Here is a 27,891-nt window from a genome sequence, read left to right as displayed (position 1 = left end):
CCACTGTTAAAATACAGAAAATCTATATAAACTATATATCACAAGGCGGAATTGATAAAGCGGACTTAGCGCGGAGCGAACACTTTAAAGGTTTTCGGTATGTTTTAACCACAACTTTACTCGTAGGCAGTTCGTTTGTAAAAGAGACCTGCTCTCGTCTATTTGGTTGTTTTATGATAGGCTACACCGTTATCGGTGTTATGATTTTTGACAGCGCAGAAACGCTGGTATAAAAACTTATCTAGATCTAACAGCTCTTCTCCTTCCGATTGAGCTTGAGCTCATTCCATTTAAAAATCGACAGTAATCAATTTTTTTACAATTATTACATTTATATAATTTCAAATTCATTATTTAATACTATCTGAAAGAACAGTAATTCTTTATATAACTATTTTTTTAAATAAACATAATCACTTTTCAAATTATTTGAACGGATTCTTTTTGATCGCCGCAAATCTGGTGGAGTAGAGTTCCCCTCTGCGACATGTTTCCTTTTCCAATTCATCCTTTGATCCTCCGGTGGAAATCCGTAAAATTCATCTTCGCTTTCTTCAGTACGAAGTCCCGTGTTCCGATTCGTTACCTCCGTAGAAATAACCACGTTAGGCCGAACAAACTCCCTCTCCTTCCTAGAAGTTCGAAGTTGGCTTCGATGTGCCATGACCTCTACGCTTCCAACATGTATCTGAAATGTATTGTGAGAGTACTTTTTAGTGAATGTCGCTTTTAACCATCTAGCCTGATTGTGGGGGTTGTGATTTTTATACCACACTTCCTCACCCTCAATCAGACTATCCAAAGGGTCAACCGACACCTTCGGAAGACAACCAACATTAATTGGCTGCCCAGTGTCCTCATTTGAAGTAGGTGTAGTATGAGTGTTAGTGGAAGGAATCATTAGTTGTTTTTTATATTGCTTTTTTGGATTAATCAAATCTATCAATGTTTTTGGTTTATATGCAAATATTCTCTCAGACGGAAAATGTCCATCTGTTGTCGCACAATAATTTCTATAATTAATTAAAAATAAGCTTATTTGGTCTTCTAAATCCAACTCTTTAATTTCTTGGTCCAGTAAATATTTTTTTAGTATATCCTTTGCTGTTCTTACCAATCTTTCAGCCTGACCATTACTAGCAGGATTATATGGTGGGCTTTTCATAACTTTTATTCCTTGTCTTTCAAGAAAATTTACAAAAGCATAAGAGTTGAATGGTGGACCTCCATCAGATACTAATACATCTGGTAACCCGAATCGTGCAAAAAATGCTACCAGTTTCTTTAAGACTTTATTGCAATCAGTACCTCTTTTCATCCATTCAACTTCTAGCCATTTAGAATAACTGTCAACCATTAGCAGAAAGGTATGATGAGAAAAATGAAAGAAATCAATATGTATTCTACTAAATGGTCTAGTAGTAGGTATCCATTTGGAAGTTATGTTCTGTTTAGGAACTACAGCCATGCCATTACAAGCATCACAGTTAGCTGCATATTGTTCAATATTCTTATTTATTCCAAACCAATATACTGTCCGTCTGGCTAATTGTTTCATTTTGATTATACCTGCATGGTTGGCATGTAAAAGTTCCTCCTTGCAATTTTTGCGGTATTATTACTCTGTCTTTATACAACAAACATTCGTCGACAATCTCTAAATCCTGTTGATTTGAAAAAACATCAACAAGACGCTTGTCAATTCTTTTAGGCCAACCATTGCGCATGAATACAATTATATTCTGTAGAAATTGATCATTCTTTGTCTCATTAGCTATCTTGACGAAATCCATTGGAAATTCTTGGCTGTAATTGATACTTTTAATCAAATCAGCGTCCAGCTCATTTGGTACCGCCTGCTCCAAAGGCAATCGCGAACAAAAATCAGCGTTACCCATTTTTGCAGAAGGCCTATACTGTATATCAAATTCATAAATAGATAACTCCAAAATATAGCGTTGAAGTCTTGTTACAAAAATTGCATTTTTCCCTTCCTTTCCGAAAATCCCTACTAGTGGTTTGTGATCAGTAAATACACTAAATTTTTGTCCATATAGATATTTGTGAAACTTTTTGATTGTGCACACTAAAGCTAAAGCTTCTAAATGAAGAATAGGGTATGATTTTTGAGCATTGTTTAAAGAAAAAGATGTAAAGCAAATGGGTTTTTCCACACCTTCCACTGTATGAGCAATTACGCCACCTAAACCGTAACCAGAAGCATCAGACACAACAATCAAGGGTTTTCTTGGGTCATAGAACTCCAAGAAATCTGTCGCCAAAAGAGCCTTTTTACTTTCTATGAAAGCTTTGTCACAGTTATCATCCCACATAAACTGTACTCCATCTTTCAAAAGATTGTACAAGTAATACAACTTAGAAGACAAATGTGGAATGAATTTGTTATAATAATTTATCAACCCTAAAAATGATTTAAGTTCTGTAACATTTGTAGGTATTTTAGCATTCTGAATTGTCAAAACTTTGTCCGGGCATGGCGAAAGACCCTTCTCACTGATTAAGTGTCCAAGATAATTTAGTTCTGTTACAAAAAATTTGCATTTGTCTATGTTTACTTTAATGTTTGCTTTTTCTAATCTTTCCAAAACCAAATGAAGTTTCCTGATACAGTCATTCATATCAGTTACAGCAATCAAAACATCATCCAAATAGCAAAACACATTATCTATTCCTTCTAAAACTTGATCCATTACCTGCTGAAATATAGCTGCACTAGAAGAAGCTCCTTGGGGTAATCTATTGTAAGTATATAACCCTTTAATGGTGTTAATGACCATAAACTTTCTAGACCTTGTTGACAACGATAATTGTGTATAAGCTCCTTCTAGATCTAAAGCGCAAAATATTTTGCAACCTGATAAACTAGCGAATAAATCTTGTGCGACCGGTAATGGATAAGTATTCGGAATGATACATTTATTGATTGAGACTTTGCAATCAATAACTAGCCTTATATCATTATTTTTTTTTATTACAATTACTATAGGAGAGGCCCATTCACTTGTTTTCACTGGAGTAATAACCTTTTCTTTCTCCAATTTGTCAAGATAATTTAAAACTTTTTCCCTTAATCTATAAGGAACGTCATAAGTCTTTTTAAAAATAGGAATACCCTCTTTCAAAATCAAATCGGCTTCATAACCGATAATCGGAGTAGTAAAATCTTTCTTAAAAACATTGGCGAACTTCTTTTTGACCTCTTGAACTATCATTCCTTTGCGTTCGTCATCAGAAAAAAACATTATTAATTGAAAATTTACTCGAGAAAAACTGCCTCCAGTCTGGGAAAAACACATCCAACCATGGGCGTCCGAGCAAAGGAATGAACGCATTAGTACAATTTAGTACTAACAGCTTTAAAATTGCTTCTTTTTCCCTCAATTTAACTTTAACATTTGCTTCACCCTCAATCTTCAGCTTGGCCCCATTGACAACAATCAACTGTTTGGAAGAATTTAATAAGGGAATACTAAAAGACGACAAATATTGTTCTTTCCCTATAACTGTAACGGAAGACCCACAATCTACTTCCATTGTCAGTGGTTTACCTTCCACTTCCATTTCAATTAAACAAGGATTGCTAATATTGTTAATAGAAGAAACATGCATGCATTGAAGTTCACCTGAAAAGTCCTTCTCGTCGTCGCTGTCTGTCTCCGTCCTCATCCTGTGAAAAAGATCACCCAGGCTGTTCACTTCTGGCCCCGCTGAAATCACAGAGTTTACTGCATCTTTCCTAAGACTTTTTAATTTAAAACATTTGCGCTTAAGATGTCCTCTTTTTCCACAAAAATCGCAAGAACGGGTTTCATACCGCTGCTCATCTCGACTTCTTCTATAGTCAGCTGGTTGGAATCGCACATGCTTTTCCCAATATCTGCCTTCTCTCGGCCCAGCATGACTATGGGTATTATAGGGCTTGTACCCTAAACGGCTTTTTATGGAACCTCTGCTTCCCCCTGCTTGAGGGCTCTGGTTCAGATTTCTAGCTCTGTCATATGTAACAGCAAGTTTTTCTAAAGCAGACCCACATTTCCTGCTTTCCGATTGCTTTAGTGCAGCAATTTGTTCATCACCAGCACCAATACCCAGAGTTTTCGCATTATTCCCAGCTAATTCCCAAGTCGCTATTATTTTTTCAGCGGAATCTAATGTCAATTTTGACTCATTTAGTAATGTTTTTTGCAATTGTACATCCCGTAACCCAGCTACAATACGCTCTCGGGATGCTGCCTCTTTAAAGGTCCCAAAATTACAGAATTCTGCCTGGAGCTTTACTGCCAGAACAAAATCTTCAGCAGATTCTCCCGGGTTTTGCTTTCTATTATTAAACTTGTACCTTTGAATCAGTTCAGATTCCGTCTTATCAAAGCGAGATTTAAGTTTATCAATCATTGTCTCATAGGATACATCCGACAAATTAGTCGTGGGAAACAGCAGCTTCAATTCGGAAAATACAATTGGCCCACTCAAGGTAATAAAATGAGCTTTTTTTGCGTGCTCTTTCACATTGTTCATGTCAAAAAAGTATCCCAATCGTTCAACCCAGTTAGCGAAAGAAGAACCCCTGCGATATGGTTCAATCATGGCTGCCATATTCATCTGCGCCATTTTGAATTTGCACAAAAATTATCACAAAGAAAATTCTAAAAAAACGTGAACAATGCAAACAACAGTAAAAATAGGAATAATGTAACTCACCAATAAAACTTTTCAACGGCGCCAACAATAGCGACCCAGCTTACTTTCAGCACCAGCAATCAGCAGTACCACGTTTTCCTCGTCAGCCAATCAGCCACGAAAATCCTGTTAATTAAACAAAAGAACACTCTTAGTACAATTGTCAAAAAAATATTTCTACTAGAAATGGGTCCAGTACCCTACAATTTTGTAACCATAAATGAATATCACACTATTGAAATATTTCATGAAGGGGAAAAAAACACTTGGTCCGAAATATGTGCACCACCCTAGAAAAAATTCAACCAACAATTCGTTAATCAGAATCAATATCACTCTTGAAAAAATTGGTTGTTTTTTTTAAAAAAATTTCAATGAAAAACACATGGTCCGAAATACGTGTACTACCCTAGAAATAATCAACCAACAATTTGTTACCACTCTTGAAACAATTTGGTTTTGCTTTAAAAATTTTCCCAAAAAAAAAACACTTGATCCGAAATATGCGCACTACCCTAGAAAATTTAATCCAACATCCTAAAGTAACACACAATGAATCAATATCACATTGTTGGAATAACTTATTTTCTTAAATTTTTTGCATAAAAACACTTAGTTCAAAATATGTGCATTACCGTAGAAAAAAAAACCGACGCTACGAACCAAAATGGTTAGCGAAATAATTTAACTTTTTTTTTCCAAACTTGATTTTTATTTAATTTGCACTTTTTCTCGTTCAGTGTACTTACGTTTGCTGCAAGGAATTTTGCAAATCCGAACAGAAATTCGAGTAAACAAAATTCCTCAAATAAACCTCCGTTTCCGAAAAATACCTGCCGCTCCAGCGAATCCACTGGCAAAAAGCAATTCCTTTGCCGGCAGTTGCGTACCGACGGTCCAATCTGCGATGAATCCTGGGGTGATTTTCCCTCGTCCGGGAGCGTCGAAGATGGCGTCCAGCCAAGCGTCCTGTGAATGCCTGCAGCAACTTTCTATTGCTTTTATTCTCACTACACTCGCGGAACGTTTTTTTTTCTTCACACGCGCACCTTTTTCCTCGTCGCCACTAAACTATATATCACAAGGCGGAATTGATAAAGCGGACTTAGCGCGGAGCGAACACTTTAAAGGTTTTCGGTATGTTTTAACCCCAACTTTACTCGTAGGCAGTTCGTTTGTAAAAGAGACCTGCTCTCGTCTATTTGGTTGTTTTATGATAGGCTACACCGTTATCGGTGTTATGATTTTTGACAGCGCAGAAACGCTGGTATAAAAACTTATCTAGATCTAACACTATATTAGTCAAAAAATTGGTCGGGATTAGGTTGACAGTGTTCAGAGTGATAGCATAACCTTGTGAGAAAGTTTTTATTTGTGAGTTTTTATTTGCAAAAAGGATTTTGTTAATAATCAAAAGGTCTGGATTGGAGAACATCGAAAACCGGATGCCGCAGCGACAAATGTCTCAAGACACTAAAAGTAATCGTTTTTCATTATATTGTTTTGTATTAGGATTGCAGTGTTTCGTCGGAATGAAGCAAAGAATAATAAAATTGTTCACATACCGTTTGATTCAATTAAACATATGCCACACTCCTGACTTTCGGCTGTCCGGGGCTAAAGTATCACTCATCAAGGTGAATCCAGATTTTTGTAACTCTTACCTCATCCTACTAACAAAAACTCCTTCCCGTGGCAAACATGGAGACGCAGAGGTTAACACAGTAGAGTGGGACATGGTTATATGAAAAAAATTAAATTTCGCTCCGAGTAACTTTTTGGGTTCCATTTGGGTCCTAGAATAACTGTGCAAATTCTAAGCTCGATTGGTGAAACTATATTTTTGCGCCCATCGTTTAAAGTTTACATGGGATTTCGCATGGGGAAATCGACTTTTACGAAATAATTCATCCAACAGTCGCCCAGTGCTTCCTAAAAATAAATCAATGTAAAATTTTTATAGCAAATTTATCAAGGAAACAAAGTCTCGAAGACTGAAAAACGATTTGACGATTGTGGAAAAAGTTATTAAACAAAAATCAGCTAATGTTCTGAAAATTGATGAAAATTTCAATTTTCATAGCACCACTGCTGCTGACGGTCGAATTATATACAGAATTTTTAATTTTCTCCAATTTTGTACAAAAGAAGCCTCAATTTACCCTCAAAACTCTTGGGAAGTGACCAAACAGTTCAGATCGTTGATTTAGAACAGTAAAAGAGAGTCAAAACAAAATTATATATAATTGGACAGCCAAATGCAGTGGTGCTAGAAAAAATGAATATTTTTCCAATCGTCAGAGCATCAGTCGATTTTTGCTTAATAACTTTTTCCACAATCGTCAAATCGTTTTGCTGTCTTCGAGACTTTGTTTTCTTGATAAATTTCCAATAGAAATTTTACATCGATTTATTTTTAGGAAGCACTGGGCGACTGATGGATGAACTATTTTGTAAAAGTCGATATTCCCATATAAACTTTAAACCATGGGCGCAAAAATATAGTTTCACCAATCGAGCTTAGAATTTGCACAGTAGTTCTAGGACCCAAATGTAACCCAAAAAGTTGCTCGGAGCTGGAATCTAATTTTTGTCCCACCCTAATACACAGTCTCTATAACAACGTTTGTTACACTAACATTCCTTCCCTTCCCCGATGACTGTAAGGACGTAGCCGGCGTCGTTATTGCCATTTAAAGGAATAGAACTCTCTAAACGTACACATTGATGATGAATAGCTACTCCCAGACCCCATTCATTGTTTCTCTGTGCAATTTCGCTTGTTCTTGCCAACCACGCAGTAGCAACTACGAATTGTACGGTCATCATTCTCATGCTCATGCTCAAGAGTTATTTGTCACGCAAATTCAAAGAACTGCTTAAATTTGAAAAAAAGGAACCAATCCCTATGTTCGAGCAAACCGGTTATACGAGTGGATAACAGGTTAGCCTGCGAATGACTGCCGCTGTCGACCGTACATTCTCAGCAACTTTACACCGCATCAGTTCCTTGAATTAGGTAATGCGCAAACCTTTGGCTTCACCACAAAAAAATGAATTAAAAAAATTAACTTTCTAGGGAATGAGAGACATTCTGGGGAATGGGGCATCTGGGGAATGGGGTATTTTAGATAGGGAATGGTACATTCTGCGGAATGTGTTTCTAGGGAATGGGGACGGAAGTCTGGGGAATACCTTTCTGGGGGAATGGTATACAACCCTCAAAAAGTGTTTGCTAGCTCAGAAATTCTGCAATGTTGGTGAAGGTGGCATTTCGGTTAAACTTGAATTAGTTATAGCAATATATGTTTTAAAATATTCTTGCTTGGAAAAGAAGTATTACGCTATACCAATACTTGAAAGCAATCAAACTACACGGTGTCCCCATGCATAAGTCCAACTAATAGTATTCCCTTGAATTGATACTAATAGATTTGAGCAGTCGTAGCCAGAAAACCAATGCAAAAAGCATTATTGATCGATGTTTTTACATTTTTCACAAATAAAAAAATCTAAAAGCCTACGCAGACTTTTGGAGGGGGTCGGGGGAGGAGGAGGGGTGTTTAGTAAAAGTCTACTTAAGTGTACTAGCGGGAAGCCCCCCCTTAGTAGGCTTAATAACCCCCCCTCCTAAAAGGTTTCAAAAAATATAAAATTTCGGTTTAGGTGGGTTATGAATGGTTCCAAAGATTAATATTTGCGCGTATCAGGCACGTGCACAAGGGGAGTTTTAGGGGTTCAAACACCTCCCATAAGGGTTTTGAATTATTTTTAAAAATGTATTAACTCCTGTTTAAGAAAAAAAATATACTGCGAGCTGGGTTGACACATAAAATGTCATTTGAGTTCCGTCACTCTAGAAACAAGTCGTTGAAGACATCAAGGAAGAAACCATGCGAGGGTAGCTGGAAAGGGTTGTAAACCAAGTTGGTCGGCTTCACTGGACTGGTTCACGTTTCGATATTAGCAACAACTGTGAGTAGACTAATTACACAGCAGTGTTGGTCAGCAGGAGTTAAGCAGGATGAACACGAAGTGGAGGAAATCTGGATATCGTAGTCTGGAGACATTTTACCGACGCTAATCTCTCTGTTGAAGTGGCTGACAGCTAAATTGCTCGCGAAAAAGGGCATCGGTTATCGGGAGAAATACCGCCGCAGAACTATTATGCTCAGCTAGCAGATACACCGGAACGAGTAGTGCAAAGAAGGGTAAGAAACCATACGAAGGGGGTTGTAGAGATGTAAATCATTATGGTCGACACTTCCGGATCGGTATGTATCTCAATAGGTGGCAATATTTGCAGCAGACCTAAGCAGTCAGATATACCGCGAAGATTGGACAGCTAACAAGAAAAAGCAGCAATTTAAAAAACACGAACGATTAACACAACATAATTTCTCGAATTTTCTAATATTCTGTTATAATATTCATATTTGATATATTGAACCACGCTAAAAGACTTGTACTTCTGGGAATTAATTAGGTGTGAGCAATATTGATCAACTAATTGCCGAAAACAAATAAATAAATTTCTCTGTATGGTTTATGTGATTTGTTATGTGAGCGTTTATTGAAGCATCTTGATTATAGAATTGCCAAAAATGATTTAAAACCTTCGCGAAGCTTATTTCTCTGACTTCGTGACGCTAATTGTTGATGTACGGTTTTGTACTACCAGACCCTTTAGACTTTTACATGCTTAACCCTCAAATGCTTGGAACTCATTTTTCCTTGGTACTCATTTTTTGGTTGGATGCAATCTATACCTCTTGTTAAGGCTTTATATCACGGTATCCGGTATGGTGCCAAATGGCAACAGTATGCATTTAAGGGTTAAATTTCAAATAGTCGTATTTCCTCAATTTAAATCGGTATCGTTTCAAACTTTAAAAAGGGCCGTATTACTTTGTAATGAACAAACAATCGTGAGCTTTTGTTTCTAATATAAAAAATGAAAAAATTCGAGCATTTTTCTGTACTAATGCAAAAAAATGGAATGACGGTTATACGACTTTGAATATTCACCTTTCCGTTGAAATAATCTGTTTTTAAACAAAACTACAGATTTGTCTATTCACAATCCATACGTGGTTTGATGCATACGTCAATTTTTTAGTATTTTTTTAGATTTCAGCTCAAAAGAGTCGATTTGAGAATCTTGAAATAAATTCCAGAATAATAAAAAAGTATTACCAGTACCTACAGTTTTATTCTACAGAACAAACGTTTGATTTTTTGACAGAATATAGTTAAAACGAATCCGTATTCCGTTCGATTTTCCTTTCTTTATTGAGTAGGTATTCATGTCCATTATTATTGAGCATTCACATTCGTTCGAATAAACCACGGACCCTATAATAATTCACAGTAGTCACGCCAGCTAGTTACTAGAAGTAAATTTTCTTCTAGTCAATGGATGATGTGACTATGAGAATAACGCCACACAAGTAATAATGCAAGATTGAAGCAGTGGATAGTGCACTGTCCATAATCGAAAGTTTAATCCATGTCAAATGAAATTCCTCATCCACATGCGACTGACTTGCGAATGTGGACTGCATGATGAATGTGATATTACAAAAATAAAAAGCTTTGCTGTAAGTAGTTGTTTATCTATTAAATTATTGTATTACATTGTTTAGCATTTATGCTGCGTACCTATTGCATTATTCAACGTTTAAAACGTCTTCCATCTAACCATCTCGATAACGGATACTAAATAGGATCATGCTGCTGAAACAAAAATCTTCTCTGGACGAATTCGCAAATGACAGATTTTAATTGCACAACTCGAGGAACAGATGTCGCTATAAAGCACTTTGTCTGCGTATAAAACTAACTTGAAAGCAAACTTGCATACATTTTTCTCGTTTGTCTTACCTCTGCAGAACACGCTCATATTTTTCAAGTACTAGAGCCAAGTTTTAGTGCTGCTACAACTAGCTACATGCCTTTTGAGACCCATTTTTCCTGCTTCTGGCTTTTTTGTACTGATATTGGACTGTTTTTGCAAACTATTTCTAGAAAGCACTATGTATTTTTTCTAACGCTGCAGATGCCAGAATTGAAAACGCAACGAACTCAGTATAATCTAGTGCTTTCATTAAATTTGTCTTAAATTAGCTACCCATGTACACATGGGTTTTGATTATTGTATAACATAATTGGCAGATTGTTGTTGTTCTACTAATTGTTGTCATCTCGATTTAATTTATCCGGTTATTCATTATCATTTTCATACATGCTGGTGTATGTGTTTTAGTCTTTACTCAATTCTTGTGAATCACAAATCAGTTAAGTTACTTGTTTTCGCTGTAAGAAAATGTTTGCAAAAAATAATACAATTAAAAAGATAACAATTAACTGATATTAACAACCAACGAATGTATGAATTCTAACAGATGAGATTTTAGCATTACGTATTTAGACGATTAAGCGGACCATTAGAATCTCTCAATAAAAATAAAGCTTCTTAACGAAATTTGCTCATGCTGCATTGTCGAATATTAAAGAAGAATTATCTGAAAGTACCATTAATATCGTAACAGTGTAAATAATAATCTCCATCCAGTTCCACTCTACTCTGCCAATTCATCGATGCGACATCGAACTGCATGCTCGACTACCTCCAGGCTGGGATAGTCCAATTCCTTGACCAAACATAAAGTGGCAGATAGCAGGTTTGAATTCTGAAATATATTAACGAATACAGGCTTCGTTTTGCCACGCTAGATGGCTATTATTTACCCTATTAACCGGCCTCCTGTGAACTCCAGCAAAGTGATTCAAAACGGCATTCGATATTACACTGGCACTGTCGTTAAATTTAGAATCTGGCCTTCTAGAATAAAAATAATACTTGTTCAGTTAATGCAAATAGTAAATTCTATTTTCAACCATACCTGTTTTCATTTCTCCGCCGATCAACTTCTTCCCATTCATCTCGGGAATCGGGACCCTTACCATTACCATTGCGATATTGATACAGATCCCGTTCACTGTTTCCACCGATACTTCGACGATTCTGATGACCGACAGCATGATGTGGCTGGTGGTGGTAATTGTTCACATTATTCGATGAATGGCCATTGTTATTGTTCATGTGGTGCGGATTCTGACTACTCTCGTCCCACTCTGTTAGATCCAGTTGGCTGTGACGATAGTGGGCAGGCGGATTCTGTCGTTGATAGTCGGATTGGTAGTATTCCTGAGACAACAATCAACAGAAAGGGAGAAAAATGTGGAGCAAATTGTTTCGAAGATGACTATGGCGATATTATAATAGCACCAACTAACAGATGGGTCATGTTTTGATAATTGTCATGCGATATGGAAATAAATTAGGGTGAAACAGTTGTTCTTTCCGAACCGGCCTTTTGCAAAAAAAAATCTTTAGCGTAATTTCATTATTCCCAGTGACTGGTACTAAAACATCGTAAATCAACCAATCAATAACATAAAAACGAGTATTTACAATACTGATACAAAAACGTTACATCGATTGATTTTGGAATGACACTCACAGATAGTAGAATAAGATACGTTTATAATGTATAAAAAGGCCGGATCGGAAAATCGACTTCATTATTTTTATATATTGTATAGCACTTACTTTCATTGAATGTGTCGAAATGCTTGGAGCTATCGGTACTCTTTCTCTGTAACCTGATACTGGACTATCCTCGGAACCTGGCGATCTCTGGTTGAATAAAATCGAAAGAAAGGATTATATCAGAAAGCAGAATTATATAATATGAAGTAGATGTGTATCGATTAGGGAGGTCAGAGTCGACAATGACCCAATGATGTAATATACTTTAAATCAGTATGCCTTTAGAAACAATAAAATAACATAGTAAATAAAATAAGTGCTCTTACGTCATATTGGTGATAAGAACTGCGGTGATTACTGGAATAGTGCGAAGCATGCGGGGTTTGTGGCGTAGGTGAGTAGCTATCCCTGTTTGGAGGACTTCGCTGCGGTTGTGCCAATATAATAAAAGAAAAACGAAAAACAAACAAACAAAACTGGTAAGAAATACCGTAACAATGTTGCATAATCAATATTATCATGTAGAGCTAACAAGTTGTGTATTTTCGTAGGCGGTCAAGCGTCTGTTTGGTGAAGTAAACGTGGTTAGTTGAGCCTGCGCAGATATCCGGAACTTAGTTTAGTGGATTCAATTACTATCTGTCGCAAGATTCGCGAGTATAGTTTGATTGGTACGAGCTTTCAACCGATCATTAGGTCTGTACATCTTGTAAACAAAGGCTAACATTTACTCGAGCATGAAGTGCGTTGTATTTGTAATTGCACACACGATGACTCAATTAATATATTCAGTTACGTTTTGTTGTCATCGTGGGGGATACATCTTTAAATGGTGCGAGTCGGAAACAGTCTGGTAGTGTGGAAAAGTACGTCAGTTTTGACTCATTATTATTCAATTTTTGTTTTATTCTCGTAGTGATCGGATAACAGCATATTGCTGTATCCCGCACGCGAATTTAAAGTTGCCAAGTCAAATAAACTACCAAATGGCGAACAAATGGTAGCCTGGATGAGCACTGCGTTTTACATGTTTTTATGTCGGAAACCACATAAGTTGTAATATTTATCGACATTTATTTCGCTTTAGATTGGGCCCTACCCTCCTATGGCTTTTCGTTGGTTTAAAGCGGAGCAATCGGCTACATAGGGTAATTAGCTTGTGTTGGCTTTATTAGGAAGAATGCTACACGAACTTGTTCACAGATTTTCAAGTATAAAAGACATATAAGCAAGCTTTCCTGAAAAACCTGTGTAAACATTCAAATGAAAATACTTTGAAAATCACCATCGCTTACAGGTTCACATGCATGAATCACCGTTGTATGTAAGTTTGCACGAAACGCCCGAGAATATCGCTGTTTAAGCCACAGGTACAGCCAAATTGCCAAACCAAATCTTTCTTATCTAACTTTAACAGTTTTACATGTTTGAAAATGTATGTCACCTATCCCCTTCTGGTTGCGTATTAAACGTATCCTGCCCAAGAAGCTGTTAGCTCGTATTTATCAGCATCGTCGTGTAGTTTATTGGATCACGTTTTGGCCTTTTATTTTTGTTTTGCTCGCGATGTGGACTAACTATCATCTTATGAGTAGACAATCTGGATCCTTTTTTAACACTGTTATAGACGATACTTCCAGCTTATCTGCAACATCACGAACAGGGGTTCCGCTGGGCACTTTTTTGTCGTCTCTGCGACCTGCGGCTTTCGATTTTCCCCCAATCCAGGCTTCCTGGCGTTCCCCTAGCTTTATTACATTGGTGACAACTGATTTGGCAACTTTTAACGATTTCGCTAGCACGGTGTGCGAGCAGTCTAAGGTTTTGTGATGCGCGAGCAAAATTTCGATGCTTCCACCTCCAATATGCGAGGTATTGACGTTTTTGAAATGAACGAATAAAAGATATGCGATTAGAATTATTCACTCAAAAATACCGAATATTTGACGAAACGTAGAAAATTCTGTTTGAAACAAGCCTTTTTACCTAGCAGATAACATAGTTATCGTTACTAGTGGTTTAAGATATAAGAACCGGTCGCTAACTTCGTATCGTACTGCATTCTTTATCAGCCATGATGTCTTGTCTGTTGATAGTTGCTAGCAAGTATTTCTTTTAAATGGCACAAACTTTGCGATCAACTCCATCGATCCGTTCATGGTAGCCCCATTCATTTGCAAACGTGCTTCTCGTATCGTAACTTCGAGCACTATGTTTAACAATAGTATCGCCAAATCGCATCAATAAATTATAATCTAAAAGAAAAGCCTTCATTGCAATTAACATCAATACGTAGACTTCAACATATCCAGTTAATAATAATCTACTGAAAATCCAGTAACGACTGTACAAACAACATCAAATACTTAACAAACGATGAGTGTACCTAATATTTATGAACCAATATACCACAAAAATTAAAAAAAGACAAGAAAAGCTATTCATAACCTAGCTCAGAAGACAAAGAACCCCTTATTTGAACCATTGACGCAAACGCATTGATGAAGACTTCGATGAAAGTAAACCGAAGAAGGTGTCCTAGGTGCTATTGGACAATGCTGAAAGATCTTCAACGCCAAGGAAAAGGATATTCGCGCGTACTGAAAAGCTGTTCACGCTAGATCGAATAACCCTGCTACAGCTTTTCGTTATGTATTACCTGTATATGGAAAAGATCTACGGCTTCGTTAGACTTACATCTAGGCTAGGTGTTGAATAAACGAATTAAAAAATACCATATCTCTTGAAACAACACTTCACCGTTTCCTCGAAGAACCTCGTTGTTCTTCGTTATTCGAATACGAGTCGATGAGTTAGTTTAACGGAACCATGCGTTCTATATTTATTTCCAACAGGTAAATAATGAAACATATATATTGCGTGTTCATGCAAGTCAATCCAAGGGCATGGTGTGGTCTGATAATAGACAGAAAGGAAGGAATTGTGTGTTTGCAGCCACATTCTCACCACACGAACACAACTGAGAAGGCCTGAGAAAAATTCTCCGTTTTTCTGGATGAAGAATACTTCCTTACATTACAACATTAGCTTTGTAATAACGACATAGGATTTTTCTGGCGACAGATCGTGCAGTCGAATCTCAACTGCATCATCATCAACGTTTACGGTGGTTTCGACACTAGCATTATTGCAACATTTTATGTTGGTACTTAACCCTCAAAAAGGCAAGACCCTAGGCCCGGTGGCATACTATTTTTAGTTATAAATAGCTGAGTAAAGAGCGAACACGAAATTATTGCGACACATTCAACAGGGCATAACTTTTTTACCATTGGGTAAAAATCAACCAAATTTTGCACAGTTTATCATTGATGTGTATTGTTTACATGCTGTCAAACTCGAAGTCGTGTTTTTCGATTCAACGAAAATGGAGGTGAACCAACGCGAGTCGAGGAGACAAATTCTTTCCAAGCATCTGGAATTTCGCACCGGCAGTTGGGAAAAATGTTGAACATTCACCATTCAACCGTCTCCAGAGTGTTGAAGCGGTTCCAGGAGCGGTTGACGTTGGACCACGGCAAAGGAGCTGGAAGAAAACCGGGACCGGAGAACAAAAAGACAAAGGGAAAGGTGAAGCGGATGATTAAAGCAAATCCCAACGTCTCAAGCCGTGATTTGGCTAAAAAGATTGGCATGTCGCAGAGCTACGTCCAGAATGCAAAGAAGAGAGCTAGACTACATAAATACAAGGTACAGAACTTCCCAAACAGCGATGAGCGGCAACAATCGACGGCTAAAACTCGGACACGGAAGCTCTACGAGAAGATGCTGACAAAATATGGCTGCTGTGTGATGGACGACGAAACGTATATAAAAGCCGATTTTAAGCAAATTCCGGGGTTGGAGTTTTTCACCGGCAAGAGCAAGTTCTAAGTGGACGACAAATTTAAGAAGAAGAAAATGTCGAAGTTCGCCTCCAAGTATCTCATTTGGCATGCCATCTGCTCTTGCGGACTGAGGAGTGAGCCTTTCGTGACAAAGGGCACAGTAAATGGCGAGATCTACAAATCTGAGTGCCTCGAGAAGCGCCTTTTGCCGTTCTTGCAGCAGCACGACGAAGCTCCGCTATTTTGGCCAGATTTGGCATCATACCACTATTCTAAATGTATCCTGGAGTGGTATGAGGCCAATTCTGTCCATTTTGTTCCAAAGGACATGAATCCGCCAAACTGTCCGGAGCTGCGCCCGGTGGAGCAGTACTGGGCAATGATGAAGCGGGAACTTCGGAAGAGCAAGACGACAGTCAAAGACGAGAAGGACATGTTAAGAAAATGGAGAAAAAACTGAGAAACTGGTACCGGATGACACTGTAAAGGCTTTGATAGAGGGCATCAAGCGAAAATGCGTTCAATTTTACACTCAAGGCTCCATCGATTAACTTTTCTTTTGATTTTTGAAGTAAATATATGTATAAAACTACCCTAAAATTTTGGTTTGATTTTAAACATTATAAGAAAATTGGCATGACATTTTCGGTGTCGCAATAATTTCGTGTTCGCCTTTTATGTAGTCACAGCTTGTATACAGAAATTTCCAACAATGACATGAAAATACGTTGAAGAATAGGATATTATGGAAATATAACATATGGAGTGTTTGACAGGTTCGTAGGATTTTTTTACATGCCCAAAAAGAAACGGTGGGCCTATAAGACCCGCTGTGAATTTCTGCATCAACAGGAGTGCGCGTATTTTGTCATGTTATATTACAGTGACAAATTGTCAGTTCAAACATCTCATTTTGTGCATGATGTCATTAGGATTAAACTTTGCCTGTTGATGTTGTGTTATTTTAAGATTTTTTTTCAAAAGATGAGAAGGTTATATGCGTATGGAGATATATCTTGAAAGGAGATCAACTCTATTGGGCTTTCCCCTTACTCCACAAAAAAATAAATAGGTTTCTGAGAAAAAAATCCCGCTTAAGAAAATAGTTTGGATAAATGAGAAATACACAATCGCACCACTAGGAGGATTAAAATAGTTTCACCTTTCTCATATCTCATTCTCTCATTTAAGCACTAGGCGATAATTTGCAAACCTCTACGTTTTTCCATCCTTTTACGATGTAGGGGTAATTCGGACCTCCATACGGGGCAATTCAGACCGTAATTTTTCTTTAATTTTTTTACAATGGAATTATGTTTACCTATGAAATATTTATAAAAGACACTCCTAAAGAAGCAAAAGAAAAAGAATTGCTTTAGAAAAACTTAATCTGGTAAGTCACAGCTGCCGATTGGCGGCCTATGTATTTTCTTTGCTATGGCGTGTGCAATGGTGTGCGCAGCCGCAAGCCGCTGAACGGTGGTTGACGGAATAGGGGTTCCGAATAGCCCCGTACGCTCATTTCGCACAAAAGTGGTGAGCGTCTTGAAAATATCTGTGTTTTCACCCAAACAAAAATCATTCCATAAAATAAGAGCCTCAAGCTTCCCAAAACACTCATCATTTATTTTTTCACTTTTATTTGTTGATTTAATCGCGGTTTTGTCATTACAATGATTTTTGTTGAGAATTTCAAAAAAACGAAACACGTTATATCTCCTTTCTACAAAGAACAAAGAATCAAATTCAGCTCTCAAAATTAATGTTTCAGAATAACGATTCCACAAATACGAACGATAGTCATAAAGTCTTACTATTTTCTGAGAAATCGAGGGGGTCCGAATTACCCCCACTGTTTTAATAGCCCCGGGTTCCCCTATATATTGCGTGTCCATGCAAGTCAATTCAAGGCCAAGGGCATGGTGTGGTCTGATAATAGACAGAAAGGAAGGAATTGTGTGTTGCAACCACATTCTCACCACACGAACACAACTGAGAAGGCCTGAGAAAAATTCTTAGTTTTCTGGATGAAGAATACTTCCTCACATTACAACATAAGCTTGGTAATACCGACATATGATATTTCTGGCGACAGATCGTGAAGTCGAATCTCAACTGCATCATCATCCACGTTTACGGGGGTTTCGACACTAGCATTATTGCAACATTTTATGTTGGTACTTGACCCTCAAAAAGGCAAGGCCTTAGGCCCGGTGGCATACGATTTTTAGTTATAAATAGCTGAGTATGTAGTGACAGCTAGTCTACAGAAATTTTCAACAATGACATAAAAATACGTTGAAACATAGAATATTATGGAAATATAACATATGGAGAGTTTGACAGGTTCGTAGGATTTTTTTTACATGCCCAAAAAGACACGGTGGACCTATAAGACCCGCTGTGCATTTTTGCATCAACAGCGTGCGCTTATTTTGTCATGTTCCCTCGGCATGATACTGTACCTTGATGTGGTCCGGGGGCTTTTCCACCAAAGCAGTATTACAGTGATTATATCACATAAACTTGGGATACGATTATTTTCTTTTTAGTTAAGCTACATTGTGATCAATTTTAGTACTTAACTTGGCGACCTTTATTATCCACTGCCATGGTCAAATAATATACAATGTGGGTTTAGGGCCCAATTCTCTCTGCAGGCACCTCATTCCAAACGTGCAAACGTAGCCTACGCGATAACACAAACCTGGTCACAAATACGAACGCCCGCGATCTCGCCAATATTCAAACACCCCGATTGATTAGGTGAACGTTGGAATCTAAGAACCTAAGCTCGCGCAATCATGAATCGGTCACGTCCGGAAGTCTCCGCCCTTGATCATAACAGCCCAAATTCATGCCTTGGACCAATAGAAATAAAAACTAGACAAGACGTCCATGTGCGATCGTTGAAGAATACGCGAACATGCGAATGGCCACACGCTTATAAAAATAATGTGTCCACGCGAAGTTACATACTAGCACCCGCGACCAAAACGTCCACATACAAACGCTCGAGTCCTTCTCGATCATCCACGCACGACTACACCCACGATCTCGTAAAAAGTATAACACCCTGGTGACTAAGTGAATGGTTTAGCACTTATAAATTAACAATCCCGGTTTCGAGAGTGAACCTCCAAATGCCCGTGTTCGCGCGAAACTACATAAAAATCGAATGCAAAGTCACATACACGCGACAAAAAAAATATCAAAATGCTTGAGCCCTTCGCAACCATCCACGCAACCTATACTCGCGCTCTTCCAGACATTATAACATCCCGGTGATAATATGAACGTCTCGGCACTTGTAATCACTCAAACGCAGTCTCAAGCGTGAACCTACAGTCCCCTGCACTCGCGCATTCATGAATCGTTCGCGTCCGGAAGTCTCTATCCCCGATTCCAGAAGTCTAGGTCCATGCCTTAATTAAATCAATTAGCTCTACAGTTCCAGTAGGACAACTCTCGAAAAAAATCGGCATATTATTAATACTCAATAACAATACTAACTCTTCTCTTTATTTTATTTTTTTATTTATTTTCGGTCTCATGCGTTATTTTCTTGTGATGACCTTTTTGAGCTCATACATCCAAGAAGAGCAACATTGCTGCCAACAATGATTCTTCTCTGCCATCGGACGTCGCCAGGCTTTAGAACAATGGATATGTATTCTCATACTCGATGGTATCAGATAAGTAGGAACGATCAACAAACTGCAAGTAGTATATTACACATTTCTTGTTTTGAAGTATAAAATATTCGTATTAAAATATTATTTACAGGCTCCACACATATCTCAACACACACAAATACACAAATGCTTGACAGGTGACTGGGCCAAGTGCATTCACTCGTAGGATCTATCATTTCGATGATCGCCTCGATTCTACGAAACCAGTGCACAAGTAAGCTGACATAAGCTAGTCTCATCTGGTGAATGCATGTAACCTGGAAACCCCAGACACGACAGGACGAGACGGGCAGACTGGACTCGACGGGGCCTAGTTCAGAGTTTTTGAGCATTCTTCAATGCACGGTTATTGACCTAAAAAAAGAAACATTCGGCATGTTATTTTTCCTTTTATTACTGTATCTTGAGTTGGGTTCATACTGATATTCACTAGCACAGTCAATTGCATATTCTCCCATATACATTCACATCCAAAACGAGCAAACGCCCCTAACTTTCGCGATAACACAAACCTGGTCAAAAACGCGAACTTACATTACAATTTCAATCATCCACACACACCTACGCTCGCAATTTCGCCAACACCCCTTTACTTAAGTGAACTTTTCAGCACCTATAACTTTACAACCGCGGTCTCAAGCATTAACCCACCACTCGCGGGATCATAGACCGGCTACGTTCGGAATTCTCTACTCTCGATCAGCCTAGACTCATACCTTCAGTTGGACCGATCGGGAATGATGCTCATATTCACTAGACAACACGTTTCTCTACCATACACTGAAAATTAATTATTAGATTCACGGTCCGCGCGCGATCGTTCGAGAATACACGTGAATGTGCGAATGGCAACACGGATCTAAAACCGGATTTATGCACGCAAAGTTGGAGACACGCTGGCATTCATATGCTCGAGCCTTTAGCGATCACACTATTACACAATTAGTAAACGCCCACGCTAACCCAGACAGATATGCACTCCTGGACTCGAACGCTAAAAACCACACCTTCCACGCATACACCACCCATGACTGAACATTAGATTCATACATACAAAGCAACAAGCAATAATTACAGGTATTTGTCTGGCAACCGGGGGAAGTACATCTCAAACGCAGAACTTATCATTTCAATGATGGCCTTGGATCTGTGTTGCCTGTGTTCAAGGCACCATAGCTTTGTCCGTCAGGTCAAGGATGTATGAAACCCGCTAGCCACCACCCTCGGCCCTAGCTGCCCATAAAGGGATAAAAAAACAGCGTGCGCTTATTTTGTCATGTTATAATACTGTGACAAATTGTTAGTTCAAACATAATCTCATTTTGTGCATGATGTCATTAGGATTAAACTTTGCCTGTTGATGTTGTGTTATTTTAAGATTTTTCTTCAAAACATGAGAAGGTTATATGCCTGCGGAGATATATCTTGAAAGGCGATCAACTCTATTGTGCTTTCCCCTTACTCCACAAAAAACGTAAATATGTTTCTGAGAAAATTTTCGAAAAAAATCCCGTTCTAGAAAATAGTTTGGATGAATGAGAAAGACACAATCGCACCACTAGGTGGATAAAAATAGTTTTACCTTTCTCATATCTCATTCTCTCATTTCTTTTATATACACATTCGATTCAGTTCGTCAAGATCGGAAAATGTCTGTGTGAATGCATGTGTGTGTATGTGTGTGTCATTTAAACTCATACAAGATGGCTGAATCGATTTACACAAACTTGGTTTCAAATGGAAGGCGTTCCCATAAGCTACTATTAAATTTTTAGTTGATTCGACTATTGGTTCCGGAGTTACGAGTTGAAGAGTGCGGTCACATAGAAAATTTCCATATAAGCTGGTAACACCTTGATGTTCGAATGATGTAATATATAAAATTTCGGAAATCGAATTCGTATTGTTGATGCAAAATGTCTTTAAAACGCATGAAACGTCGAGATTTGATGTTATCTCGAAAAAAATCTTTTTAAATTTTTGTACTTGGCCTTGCCGAAAATTTGACGACAGTAAGCGACAATTGTTACCAGATTCTTTTTGCATGCATTTAACAATTGCTGCAAATTATTAAGGACTTACAGTGTTATGCAAATTTTTGATACAGTGACAATTACGATCGTATCCCACTTATCCTGCCCGATGTATGTGTTTACAACACAACTTTCTAGATGTCTTCTAGTTGAGCAATATATATTGGAATTGAAATGTAGTTTTCTTACCAACAAGGGTTAGAGAAAGATAAATCAATCTCTAGCATAAACGTGCAGCACAACTACAGTTGTTTATCAGTGCTACGAAAATTCAAAATCAGCTACCTATTTCTGCTTGCATTTACTGAAACCGACATTCAGATTCAACGCCTCCCTCATTCATTCACTTTCCAACTGACTGAAATTTCATGCAGATTCGAACGCTTGAGTGCAGAGGAAATATAAATTCATTCACCAACCAAAGCATTCATTTGCTATTATGTCGACAGTTTGAAGGCAGAAGTTACCATCTTCTACATTTTCGAGCATAAGTGAACTGCGTAATCTATATCTGGTGCACTTTTGCTCAATAATCCCTTTCAGAGCTAGCATAGAAATAAAATTCACTTTGCTTCTGAAATCGAACATGTCCGTACCTGAAAGCGCTGCGTCGGGAGAACGAATGATGATGGAAACGAATAAAAAAATTCATTCATCGCAGTGGGCATGAATTGAATTTCGTTTTCTTTCAAGTTCATGCAGCGATGTCAATTTTTTTGAGCTCTGTTGTTTATAGATATAAATATGTCATATTTATAGACATAAATATGTGATGCGGAAATCTTCCAAACTAACCCCGGCTCCGGGGTAAGTTTGGGAGCGTTATCTTCTTAACCCTATAACGGTTTCGTGACTTTTTTTATACGTAAACGGTTTTGCGGGGTACATTCATAACCCCAGAGCTAAAATCGTTTTAATATGCCTAATTTTTATTGAATTTATAATTAAATTGGATAGTTTTATTCTAAAATCATTCGTAAACATAATTGTGTTTTGGCTATTTTATTATGTAGGATTTCATTTTTTATAGAACAAGTCTTTAAATTACGTCAAAATTCCCATTTTCCTTAGCCGTTATGTGTCCTACGCGGTACCCGGGTACCTTGTTAGGTTTCAATTAATGAAACTCCCATGTTTTATCTATAGCTGGAAATTGACATCTTAGAAATTCACGAAGTCTCAAAAGCTTGGTCAATGATATTGTTGATATAGTAAGGGGGAATGAGGAGGGACTGCTGATTTTTTTTACTACGTAACAGGCCGTCGTGGGTACCCACAAAAATGAAATGCCAATCACTAAGATAATTTCCAACCGATTTTGATACTTTTGAGTGTTTTGGATTCAGGAATTCATCCACTTTTAGACTTAGTAAAAATAAATCGGGTCACTTCATTTGGTTCCCGGGAATCCGGATTTCCGGAAGCATGTTCCAGTGCTGGGATACTATTGTGAATTTCAATGGAATACTGGCAATGTGGATATCAAAATTCTTGGAATTACATCAGTAGGCTGTATCTCGTGGTTTTGGAACCATTTGATGATATGACCCCGGAACGGACATTCTTGAGCAGGCTCCCGTGGGGCCGTGAGTGGCCATTCCATTTCAATTCCATTTGTCAAATTGCCATGGGGTCCCGTAACAACAAATAACAGACTACCGAGACAATTTGAAGAGTTTTGATCCTCATATCGTTAGGACATTATGACAAATTACAAATCATACCCTAGTACCGGAACATTACTCCGGAAAATCCGGATTACCAAGAATCAGATCGATTCAACCGGTTCAGTTTTACAGAATCAAAAAGTGGACGAGTTCCTGAATCCAAAAGGAAGCCATAGTTATAAGCATTTCATTTTGTGGGTACCCGGGTACCCTCGTTGGCCTGTTAAAGGTGTTTTTTTGTTGGACACATAACGAGTAATATTGCTATAACTCTGGTAGTTTCAAATGGATTGATACCATCTATACGGCGTTGTGAAGATTATTAAACCGCCTTTTGAACATATAGTAAATTACTCAAGAATCGGTCAAAAGGTGTATTTATTCCGATGCTTTTTTGAACCAATACAAACAGTAAAAATACAGCAATATGCAGAAACGGTGATAAAACAGGAAGTGTTGTGCTATCTTATGACAAACGCCTTTTGGGGTAAACTGAGTTAGATATGCCACATTACTTGTCTAAAAAATCTCTACAAAGTGGCGTTTTTAGAATTTTGAAATTCTGCTTGGTTATTGAGATATAGTGAGAAACGTGCTGAGAAATTTTTAATGTTTTGCTTCAAATGACTTTGTCTGGGGATTGGCTCAAGTTATCTTGATGTATGAGATGATTTTGAGTGTAAAACTATCTGTAAACCCGGGGCTATTCGGACCTACTTAATCGAATCGCCCTTTTAGGTGGATAGATGTGAGAAAAATTACCGGTCAATGGTCCTAATTGTTAGTTTGAAACCTCAGCTACATTTTGATGCCATAAAAGGTTCATTTTCACCACTTAATGACAGCGCTAAGCGACGATTTGCAAACCTCTACGTTTTTTCATCCTTTTACAATGTAGGGGTAATTCGGACCTCCCTACGGGGCAATTCAGACCGTAATTTTTCATTAATTTTTTTGCAATGGAATTATGTTCACCTATAAAATAGAGATTTTTTAAGAAGCAACAAAAAAATCCTTTACAAAAACTTAATCTGGTATGTCACAGCTGTCGATTGGCGACCCTGCATTTTCTTTGCTATGGCGTGTGCAACGGTGTGCGCAGCCGCAAGCCGCTGAACAGTGGTTGATGGAATAGGGGGTCCGAATAGCACCACAAATTCCCACAAATGTGGTAGACGTCTCGAAAATATTTGTGTTTTCACCCAAACAGCCGAAAGCTCGAAATCTCAATTGCGTTACATAGCAAAAAAAAATATGAAAATTAACTTAAGTGTATTTCATGATATCGCAGAAAAACTATTCGTGTAATTATGTTTCACGAATAAATTTACGCTATATATCATGCACATAAAATGACCCCAGAAAATCATGCAAATCTGTATGTTCCTCTGGAAATTTACATTATTCTGCTCGAGACCTGCGCGCTATTCATTCAACTTTCAGATAAAATATCTTAGTTTTACACGATTTTATACGAAACGGTGTTGAGCAGAGAGAAAAACTGCGTCATACACATACATGCACGAGCCGCAACTCAATGCGCTTGGATCGTCCACGCTCAAGCGAAGCCTATGTACGCCACTTTGCAGTCACGTTATTATGTGTCGCTTTAGCCTAGGTCATAAGGGGGTGTCTCTGGTGAGTCAATGATTGTCGGTTCAAGTCTTGGTATTATTTAACGGATTTTTTTTTTGATGTCAGTATCGTCACCAATACATACGTAAGTTATTTATAGTACGATTTGTGGCCAATGTAAACTTAATCGCTCGCATAATTTTACACTATTGGTCGCGTTCCTTTTATGTGCAATATAGTTAGCATAATTTTACACGAATTTTTTTATCTGTGCATTTTTCCTACCCTGCCAATTCTACTTCTTTCCTCCTCCTCCTTTTTCCGATTAGGTGTATGAGTGGAAGACAAGGCAAGGCTCAAATCCTCGACGACATACAAATGGGGGAACGTACCATTTGAGCCAGGAATGAGACGACAGGTGTCATTTTTTCTAATTACTCCACTGTAATAATCACCGCCAACTCACCTCGTATGCGTTATTGATAAATACATATGTACTTCCCATTTCGACTGATATCTCCGACTACACACAGCCGAGCACGCAACATTTAAATCCTTTTAAATTTAGTTTTTTTTAACGCGATTTTTTTACAACTGATGTGTACTCAATTTTTTTTTATTTTTCACTTCAATAAGGGGTTACACCATTGTAGAGCACGAAAAAATAGGAATATTTTGGGATTTTTTTCGAGTATTGCATACCATCATGCGCCCTTGTCACATGTCGATCCAGATTTGGTTGATTTCCTTGCTATTCATAAAAAACTGTGGAAAATATTCAATATGATTCAGACAGAACCTATCTTTGTTTACTTTCTCTTTCGATTATAACAACACTAAAACTTTCAGTTAACTTTCCAGTATAGAGCGAAAGATAACGATATTGACTAGCATATTATACAAAGTGTTGAAGAGTCAATATTAATGCGACCGATCTAGAGCGGACGAGAAATTAAGCAAAGAGAATCTCTCATTGGTGCTTATGTCCTATTGAAAATTTTCCCAAGAAATATTCGTCGCTAAAATGCATCCAATATATAAAATGCACATAAGTAGATTATTTTTCACAAACTGCAAAGCATGGAGCAGAAGAACTACAGGCTACAGACAAACATAAAAGCTTCAGCATGCCAACACATAAAATCGGATAGTTTAGTATCTCTGTGTGTTTGTTTGGTGCAAAGCATGGATGGGAAGCTGGTTAGTGGGGTTTCATCTACACTGAACCATAGCGAGAGAACTTGGGGGAAATCATAAAAGGAATGTAATAAAGGAAGTGACGGGTTTTTATTTCCCACCATGAAAAATGTAGTTTACCTGCAATGGAGATGACGGTAGAGAACCACGATCAGCCGGATCGCTGATGCATTCCGATTCCGTATTTTCCGGACTTATCTGTTGCGGTGGCAACATAGGCGCGGATGATGACGGGGTGGTAGTTTGCGGTTGCTAGACAGGGCCACAAGGGAATTATGTGTGTTGATGTATTTTGGAAAGGGGAAATGGTTAGTTTGTAGGTTGTTTTTAGTATCGACATTCAATTAGTGACATGGAATTGCGACGAAAACATAGGAATGAAATTTTATTTTAATCTTCGCTACAATGCTTTTAAATAAAATTCTATATAGAGCTGAAGTAGTATGACGAATGAGTACCCTAACAAACCCATGTATGAATATATGTGCGTAATTTGTCAATACTCACTTCAACGACAGGGCTTTGATTGCGATGCTGTTGGTGTTGATGCTGGTGTGTGGATGGCGGGGGAGAATCTTCATAGGCATCATGTCGCGGTTGATGTTGAGCGACCGGCGCTCGCATTGCATCCGTGACTTCCTCGGGAGTAACATCTACATTGTCTAACTTTTTGAGATTTGGCAACGCTCGGAGAACGATCTGACGGTAATTTGGTCCAGCACTATCCACCAATGGATTCTCTTCCAACCAGAGGTATTTTAGCTTGGGAAGGTTCTATCATGAATAGAGGTAGGCGTTATAAATGTGTATAATTGATAAAGTGATCAAATACCTGCAGATATATCAACTCATCAATATCGGTAATGTTGTTTTTCCTGAGGTAAAGCTCCTGAAGGTTCAGGCAGTTTTCGAAATCTGAGAGGGTACTAATCCGGTTGACACTGTAATTATCAAGAAAAAAGGCACATGAGAGATCCGATATTCATCCTGTTAAGTAATTTATTGTTTGATATTCTAATCAACATTCATCAATGAAACATTCATCAATGAAACATTCATCAATGAAACATCCAACATGAAACTATGAATATACATAAAATACGCACAATCAGTTTCATACTTCACCCAAAAGAGACTTATGTAGATACTTCTGTTGCCTTCATCGCGGTGTAGGGCATGTTCAAAGTTACACAAATTAGTGGCAGAGCCCTTGTCTTATTACCTATCTGAATACGCTATAAACTAAAGCGCTTTTGAATCACAAAACAGAAGTAGAAACCCGCTGAATTGGTTACTGTTATTTAATTTAATTTCCTTTATCCTGCTGTTTCGTTAGATGGCAATCTATTCTTATAGCCATGTACGATGGTTGCGTTTAACATTTATGACAAAGTGCAACGAAGCGTACCCATCTGATTTCGCAAGACATCGACCTTCGAGTATGACTACATGTGCGCTACTTCAGTCCACAACCGAGTCGATGAGAAGATTGGCTGAATTCACTTTTATGTTTTATCTCATAACCGCTCTACGACGCACGGCTTCAAAAATACGTCCATTATTAAATATAAGAAGGCTAAATGAAAAGATTATTTAAAAGAAAAACTTTGTTTGCGCTTG

At 37.9% G+C, this 27,891-nt stretch overlaps 2 protein-coding genes across 7 annotated transcripts in view; both read right to left on the bottom strand.

Annotated features, from left to right (window-relative positions):
* Window positions 1-73: 73 nt before the first annotated feature.
* On the bottom strand, window positions 74-5,993 carry LOC131691339 (uncharacterized). 2 transcript variants are annotated; one of them, XM_058977652.1, is made up of 4 exons: window positions 5,535-5,993; window positions 4,723-4,827; window positions 3,645-4,667; window positions 74-688 (listed from the first exon to the last, which is right to left on the bottom strand). In XM_058977652.1, the coding sequence occupies exons 3-4, from the start codon at window positions 4,630-4,632 to the stop codon at window positions 633-635; spliced, it is 1,044 nt and encodes a 347-aa protein (XP_058833635.1). In that variant the 5' UTR covers window positions 4,633-4,667; window positions 4,723-4,827; window positions 5,535-5,993; the 3' UTR covers window positions 74-632. The 2 variants fall into 2 exon arrangements, with proteins under 2 accessions (XP_058833635.1, XP_058833634.1); XM_058977651.1 differs by lacking the exon at window positions 74-688 and having other exon boundaries at window positions 1,900-4,667.
* A 4,308-nt stretch (window positions 5,994-10,301) lies between these two features.
* The window catches only part of LOC131686711 (uncharacterized protein F09G8.5), a 67,711-nt gene continuing 50,121 nt past the window's right edge, over window positions 10,302-27,891 (bottom strand). The window contains exons 3-11 of one of the 5 annotated variants that reach the window (XM_058970633.1): window positions 27,104-27,212; window positions 26,779-27,045; window positions 26,392-26,523; window positions 12,583-12,681; window positions 12,317-12,403; window positions 11,607-11,911; window positions 11,452-11,545; window positions 11,236-11,393; window positions 10,302-11,016 (exon numbers count right to left, since the gene is read on the bottom strand). In XM_058970633.1, coding sequence (XP_058826616.1) covers window positions 11,283-11,393; window positions 11,452-11,545; window positions 11,607-11,911; window positions 12,317-12,403; window positions 12,583-12,681; window positions 26,392-26,523; window positions 26,779-27,045; window positions 27,104-27,212 — 1,204 coding nt within the window. In that variant the 3' untranslated portion in view covers window positions 10,302-11,016; window positions 11,236-11,282. Of the gene's footprint in view, window positions 11,394-11,451; window positions 11,546-11,606; window positions 11,912-12,316; window positions 12,404-12,582; window positions 12,682-26,391; window positions 26,524-26,778; window positions 27,046-27,103; window positions 27,213-27,891 lie in introns of all 5 variants that reach the window. The other 4 variants (XM_058970632.1, XM_058970634.1, XM_058970635.1 and 1 more) reach the window with 4 other exon arrangements.

The sequence above is a fragment of the Topomyia yanbarensis genome, chromosome 3, assembly GCF_030247195.1.
Source record: "Topomyia yanbarensis strain Yona2022 chromosome 3, ASM3024719v1, whole genome shotgun sequence".
In the NCBI taxonomy this organism is placed as follows: Eukaryota; Metazoa; Arthropoda; class Insecta; order Diptera; family Culicidae; genus Topomyia; species Topomyia yanbarensis.
Note: the sequence above shows the minus strand (reverse complement) of the source record. Positions and strands in the feature narration are given on the sequence as shown.